The sequence below is a fragment of the Salvelinus sp. IW2-2015 genome, linkage group LG6.1, assembly GCF_002910315.2.
Source record: "Salvelinus sp. IW2-2015 linkage group LG6.1, ASM291031v2, whole genome shotgun sequence".
Taxonomy (NCBI): domain Eukaryota; kingdom Metazoa; phylum Chordata; class Actinopteri; order Salmoniformes; family Salmonidae; genus Salvelinus; species Salvelinus sp. IW2-2015.
Genome location: NC_036845.1, coordinates 4,402,611 through 4,409,944, shown reverse-complemented (window position 1 = coordinate 4,409,944; position 7,334 = coordinate 4,402,611). Strand labels below are relative to the sequence as shown.

At 44.1% G+C, this 7,334-nt stretch overlaps 1 protein-coding gene across 1 annotated transcript in view; it reads right to left on the bottom strand.

Annotated features, from left to right (window-relative positions):
• The window catches only part of LOC111964614 (glutamate receptor ionotropic, kainate 2-like), a 188,741-nt gene that overhangs the window by 58,531 nt on the left and 122,876 nt on the right, over positions 1–7,334 (bottom strand). Inside the window, exons 5-6 of the mRNA XM_023988460.3 lie at positions 3,869–3,922; positions 2,204–2,377 (exon numbers count right to left, since the gene is read on the bottom strand). Of these exons, the coding sequence (XP_023844228.1) occupies positions 2,204–2,377; positions 3,869–3,922 (228 nt within the window). The remainder of the gene's footprint in view (positions 1–2,203; positions 2,378–3,868; positions 3,923–7,334) is intronic.

Here is a 7,334-nt window from a genome sequence, read left to right as displayed (position 1 = left end):
TTGTTAGGTTAGATTACTTGTTGGTTATTACTGCATTGTCGGAACTAGAAGCACAAGCATTTCGCTACACTCGCATTAACATCTGCTAACCATGTGTATGTGACAAATAAAATGTAATTTGATTTGATTTATTATTCAGCATTGCAGCACACAAACAAATCCAGAAAAATAGAGGAGACAAAAACATCCTGGGGTGAAAATGAAAATTTGCCGGTTGAATCATTATCTTCTTTGGCCCTGGGGTTTGTTTCTGAGGTTTTACAGGCGACAGGAATCTTTCGTGAGTCACAGCCAAATAAGGCAGGCACTGAGATCAATTTAAGCCGAAATAACAAGGCTGTAGCCAAGCTAGGTGGGAGAGGACCACCTCTCTCTAATCTCTCAGAGCGCTCTGTTCTGCAGATCAAACAGTAGGAGAGGAACCGGGATTAAATCACACAGAAATGTCACATCTAAAGTGTTTAAAGTTGTTTTAAAAACCTGGTGCCTAAACCAGGATTTGTCTATCTCTTCAACTCTTTTTTCTGGATATGATTTTGCCTGTTTTCCATCTACTCTCCATTCTTTCCAACATCATTAGTAGAAAAAAAATGATCCATCCACACACAAACACACAAATACACACAAAGAAATACACAACATTTCCATAGGGTTTCAAACAATACTCTTTGAAAGCGGTGGGCCCAAAAAAAGAGCTGTATAAAAATAGCTGAGTCTTTGTATTGCTCTGGGTGTAATCTGTCATGATCGCCAGTCCATAAGTTACATCAGCGGTTCAGTACTTAAGCATACAAGACTGTAAATACAGCTCAGAAATGAAGCCGTTAATCAAACGTTTACGGAACCTTTCGCCATGTCAATATGCATTAGCTGCTGACTGATTGCCATTTGTCTAATGAATCAATCCCCGCCTTCCAACTATGCCATTAATTCCCTAATGAGTGGGGTCACAGCACTGTCCTCCCCTGGAATAAATCTTCTGATGCCTCTGATCCAAAAACAACAGTCTTATGAAGTAATACTCATCCAGCCTTATAGACTACATAAGGAACAGATGGGAACACAAACAGCTGTTAGAGGGCTTTGCAGTTGTCCTTGCCACTACAAATAGTGGAGTGGAGACCTATTGATCTGAGAGCTAATTTATGTACATGCGTGTGGAGGGCAAAGCACCAAGTCAGTTGATTCCTTAGGTTTCAATTGACTATGTGTCAGAGAAATACATCAACTGCCCCCAGTCTATTGGAGGCCTCCAGAGAGAAGCACCAACAACTGACCCACTAATCCAACAGAAGACTCTTACAAAGAGGCAAACCGGTCTAAGATACAGTACAACCATGGAACTAACTCTTCAGCAAGGTTCCTTGAACGTTAAAGGAAGCTCTCTATCCTCAGTGGCAATCCACAGCTATCAACACCCAGCCAGCATCCGCTTCCCTCCAACTGGAATATGACCAGTCAGTCCAGCCATATGTCACTTTTAGCACCTTAACAGTTGTTCTGGAATGAATCTGGAACCCTAATTCCAGTCATCTCTCTCCCTTTCTCTCCATCTCTCTCACTCTCACTCTCTCGCCCTCCCTGTCCTCCCTCTCTCCTTGTCTCTGGTGAGTTCATATTTTGGCAGTGCTCCCAGATAAGAGAGAGTAGCGGTGTAGCAGGACTGCTGTAGAACAGTCATTACTGGCTGTGTGCTGTTATCAGAGAGGGGTTGGATCCATKCAAYAGGAGMCAYGTTATCACACAGGGCTCAGAGCCCAGGGACCCAGGAGGTTGTGTGTTTCAGTCCTCTGAGACAGGCTGGATGCTCACAGGAAGACGATGCTCACAGCATGGCTGTTTCACTAACGGCTAATACATTGGCAACAATCACACACAGAGAAAGCATAATCTATGTCCTAACAACATTCCTGCCTTACTCCATCAAAGGTCTAATGTGATATCTAAAATATCTAGGAAAAAATCTACCGGTGGAATGGATTTCTCTGCCAGACAGCAGTAACACTTCCAGCATAAGTCCCTATTCCATAATGATMATATTCAGAACTTTKCAGRAGAKYAGAGCAACAAAGRGWTATAGACATATAGCCCAATCATAGTAGATGCTGCGTCCGAAATGGACTAARRGYTATAGGGAATAKRRGTTAGYAAATMGGGYGCTATTTCCGATTGGCCYCATACAGTAGCTSTAGTGATGACTCACCGTCATGAAGCCGTCCAGTAGGCCAGAGTCAGGTTTGGGCGGGGCCTGCAGGCGTTCCATGGACCACTTCTCTATGATGGAGGCCACTTGGCTGTTCTCCGTATTCAGRATCCTAAAGCCAGTCATGTTCACCCCACTGTAACGGTAGGCCTCCACGTCCAGGGCAAACAGGTCCTGACAGGGAAGAGTTAAGAGTCAGGCAAGTAGGAAAATAACATACAAAGGCCTATATATAATACGCTAAAGAGGGGTTATAACTGTGATATAAACAAAGCTAAACAAAGCCATTTTTTCCAGTAGGAGCAAAAAGGATTAAGTATAGACTAACAATTAAATAGGAATGCTGATTGTGAATATGCAAGGACATGGTAGCAATGTGAGTTAATGTGTGGTGTCTGAGTGCTGTCCTCTGCTGGAGCTAACACTGGAGTATAAAGTCAAATCTGGCAGAAAATGGCTGCCATATGTGTTCATCGATGTGGATGGGTTGTTCACTCTGGTGGGAGAATTAAGCTCTCAGCACTGCGTCCCCTCTCTGCCAAACTCAACATTGGAACATGTTAGAACGTCCTCCTATCTGTTCCCTCTCCTCAGTCCCTCCCAAACTCCTCATCTTCGCTCATGTTCATTCTTCTCATTTCATACATCCTGCAAATGGCTTCGCCACACTTAATTGCGTTCATTGTGACACTGAATGGCTTCTATAAAGAGAATGTGGACATTTAGATCTTTCATTTCAAACATTTAAATGGAAGGATGTATTTTTTTCTTGATGAAAAGCTCTGGCAGCGAAGAAAACGGAAGGTTTTAGTTCAAAGGATTTTAATATTCTGGCTGGGGGAGTGTTTTGAACTTAACTCTAGCTACTGTTAGATGAATGAGATATGGCTTTAACAGGAGTAAGACTTGAATAATGTTTCTGACCTGACAACGGGACAGGGAGTGAATATGGGAGAGAGGGAGTCAGGGATAATGTAGAGGGTGTGTGTGTGTGTGTGGTGTGTGTGTGGGTGTGTGTGTGTGTGTGTGTGTGTGTGTGTGTGGGTGTGTGTGTGTGTGTGTGTGTGTGTGTGTGTGTGTGTGTGTGTGTGTGTGTGTGTGGTGTGTGTGTGTGTGTGTGCTGAATCCTTGCAGAAAGAGAGAAATAGAGCAGCCCTCTGAAGTAGGCCAAGGGCCATGTCAGTTACACAACCATGGGGTGGTCAGAACTGAACAGCTATCTGCCCCCCCCCCCCCCCCCCCTCTAATCTCTCTCCTTCTCTCTCTCCATCTCTCTCTTGTCTCTCTCTCGTTCAAGAGAGGATGAAAGTTGACACTCTCCTCCCTGCCACATTCCCTGTTCTCCTCCAGGGAAGAATATGGAGCCTGTCATTCACTTTCACATTCAATGTTCTTGTTGCCCGCCTCAATCATCACAGCACATGCGCTAGGTCATTCTGATATCACTTTTCTTTCTCCACACCTAAGACATAAAAGAGATTGTTGCTTTACTTTTGAATGCATGAACATTTTCACACTTCAGGACTTTGAAGATTGAAGACTGCCTCTGTTTAGCTCACACCTTCACTGTGTCAGAAGTTTCCAGATGGATACAAAAGTTAGACAAGCAAAATGATGGAAAGCATCTCGGCAGGCAAGTGGAACATATGGCTGTACTTTACTTACCAGTGTGGTGAAGATGTAGTGATAGTACTCTGTCATCATCCCCATAGCAAGAGCCTGGCAGAGAGAGAGAGAGGGGGGGGGAAAGGAGGGGGGAGAGAGAGAGGGGGGAGAGAGAGCGAGACAGAGAGGGGGGAGAGAGAGAGAGAGAGAGAGAGGAGAAGAGAGAGAGAACATAGTGTGTGAATGCTGAATGTATGAATCTACAGTATACAGTGGAGTGTGTGTAGTGGTGTGTGTGTGTGTGTGTGTGGTGTGTGTATGTGCACGTGTGCCTGCGTGTGTATGTTACAGAGTCATGTGTGTTTCTGCGTATAAAATATATAAACCTCACATCCACTCTCCTCTAAGCCTGGTGTAACCATCTCTTCCTCCATCCATCCCTCCATCCCTGCATATCTCCCTCCCCTCCATCCATCCATCCATCTATCCATTTGCCTTTCAACAGTGAGGGCTCACATTACTTACTAATGATGGCAATTAAGCAGACCTAAAGGCCAGGATACACTCTCATCAGGGACAGAGAGGTTATGCTGTGAGTGAGGAGGATGACTGTACTTTATTCTCTGCCTATGTGAATATACAGTCGTGGCCAAAAGTTTTGAGAATGACACAAATATTAATTTTCACAAAGTCTGCTGCCTCAGTTTGTATGATGGCAATTTGCATGAATGTTATGAAGAGTGATCAGATGAATTGCAATTAATTGTAAAGTCCCTCTTTGCCATGCAAATGAACTGAATCCCCCCMMAAAMWWTTCCACTGCATTTCAGCCCTGCCACGAAAGGACCAGCTGATATCATGTCAGTGATTCTCTCGTTAACACGGGTGTGAGTGTTGACGAGAACAAGGTTGGAGATCACTCTGTCATGCTGATTGAGTTTGAATAACAGACTGGAAGCTTCAAAAGGAGGGTGGTGCATGGAATCAGTGTTCTTCCTCTGTCAACCATGGTTACCTGCAAGGAAACACGTGCCGTCATCATTGCCTTGCACAAAAAGGGCTTCACAGGCAAGGATATTGCTGCCAGTAAGATTGCATCTAAATCAACCATTTATYGGATCATCAAGAACTTCACGGAGAGCAGTTCAATTGTTGTGAAGAAGGCTTCAGGGCGCCCAAGAAAATCCAGCAAGCGCCAGGACCGTCTCCTAAAGTTGATTCAGCTGCGGGATCGGGGCACCACCAGTACACCAGCTTGCTCAGGAATGGCAGCAGGAAGGTGTGTGTGCATCTGCACGCACAGTGAGGCGAAGACTTTTGGAGTATGGCCTGGTGTCAAGAAGGGCAGCAAAGAAGCCACTTCTCTCCAGGAAAAACATCAGGGACAGACTGATATTCTGCAAAAGGCACAGGGATTGGACTGCTGAGGACTGGGGTAAAGTCATTTTCTCTGATGAATTCCCTTTCCGATTGTTTGGGGCATCCNGGCCTTTCTCAATAGCAAGGCTATGCTCACTGAGTCTGTACATAGTCAAAGCTTTCCTTACGTTTAGGTCAGTCTCAGTGGTCAGGTATTCTGCCACTGTGTACTCTCTGTTTAGAGCCAAAAAGCATTCTAGTTTGCTATGTTTTTTGTTAATTCTTTCCAATGTGTCAAGTAATTATCTTTTAGTTTTCTCATGATTTGGATGGGTCTAATTGTGTTGCTGTCGTGGGGCTCTGTGGGGTCTGATTGTGGAGACTCTTCTCCAGGTTCATCTCTCTGTAGGTGATGGCTTTGTTATGGAAGGTTTAACGTCTCTTTTCTGGATTTTGATCATTAGCGGGTATCGGCCTAATTCTGCTCTGCATGCATTATTTGGTGTTCTACATTGTACTCTGAGGATATTTTTGCAGAATTCTGCATGCAGAGTCTCAATTGGGTGTTTGTCCCATTTTGTGAATTCTTGACTGGTGAGTGGACCCCAGACCTTACAACCACAAAGGGCTCTATAACTGATTCAATATTTTTTTTGCCAGATCCTAATTGGTATGTCAAATTTGATGTTCCTTTTGATGGCATAGAATGCCCTTCTTGCCTTGTCTCTCAGATCGTTCACAGCTGATGTTTAGGCCAAGTTATGTATAGTTTTCTATGTGCTCTTGGGCAACGGTGTCTAGATGGAATTTGTATTTGTGGTCCTTCTCTTTTTTGGAACACCATTATTTTGGTCTTACTGAGATTTACTGTCAGGGCCCAGGTCTGGCAGAATCTGTGCAGAAGATCTTGGTGCTGCTGTAGGCCCTCCTTGGTTGGTGACAGAAGCAACAGTTTATCAACAAAGAGTACTCTTTCCCTCACTCTATCTTTGTCTCTCTGTCTGTCTCTCTCTCTCTGTCTGTCTCTCTATTTCCCTCACTCTATCTCTGTCTCTCTTTCCCTCACTCTATCTCTGTCTCTCTCTCTGTCCCTCTGTCTCTCAATTCAATTCAATTCAATTCAATTCAAGGGGCTTTATTGGCATGGGAAACATGTGTTAACATTGCCAAAGCAAGTGAGGTAGATATTATACAAAAGTGAAATAAACAATACAAATTAACAGTAAACATTACACATACAGAAGTTTCAAAACAATAAAGACATTACAAATGTTATATTATATATACAGTGTTGTAACAATGTACAAATGGTTAAAGCACACAAGTTAAAATAAATAAGCATAAATATGTAAATATTTATAAATATCTCTCTCTCTCTCTCTCTCTCTCTCTCTCTCTCTATGTCCCTCTCTCTCTGTCTCTCTCTCTTTGTCCCTCTCTTTTTCTGTAAAATGTCATTCGTAGGATTGAAAACCTGCTCGCAACTATGAAGACGGCTGCCACGAGTAATAGTTTTTTATACGAGTAGGACAAGGTTTATTACATAGTTGCCGACTGTTAGGCCTCAGCAAAGTACTGTGCTAAATGCGAGCCGTTTTGGCTCGATGAAGGTAGGTTAAGTACAAGACGCACACTGAAGCCAGATACGAGTGAAGGAGAAGAGAGAGAGTGAAGTTGACTGGGATAAGCAGACGGTAAAGACCGACCAGTGAGAGAGAATGTAGTAGCCACAGAGCTAGGAGGGAGGAAAGAGAAAAGAGGAGACAGGAGCGAGAACAGAGAAGAGAGACAGAGATAGAAGTGAGGAAAGAGAGAGACAAGAGGAGAGAGGCCTACCGGATGACGAGGAGTCGAGGAGATTAGAGAGAGGGAGGAGTGAGCGAGAGGGATCAGAGAGAGAAGACGAAGATAGAGTGAGGGAAGCGAGAACAGGAGGAGTGATTAGAGACAAGAGAGAGGAGAGAGAGAGAGAAGAGGGGGAAGAGAGAGACAGGAGAGAGAGAGAGAGAGAAGAGATAGAGAGAGACGAGAGAGACGAGGACGAGAGAGAGACAAGAGAAGAGTGAGGGAAGAGAGAAAGAGAGAGAGAGAAAGAGAGAGAGAGAGAGAGAGAAGAGAGAGAGAGAAGAGAAGAGTGAAGGAAAGAGCGACGAGAGAGACACAAAGA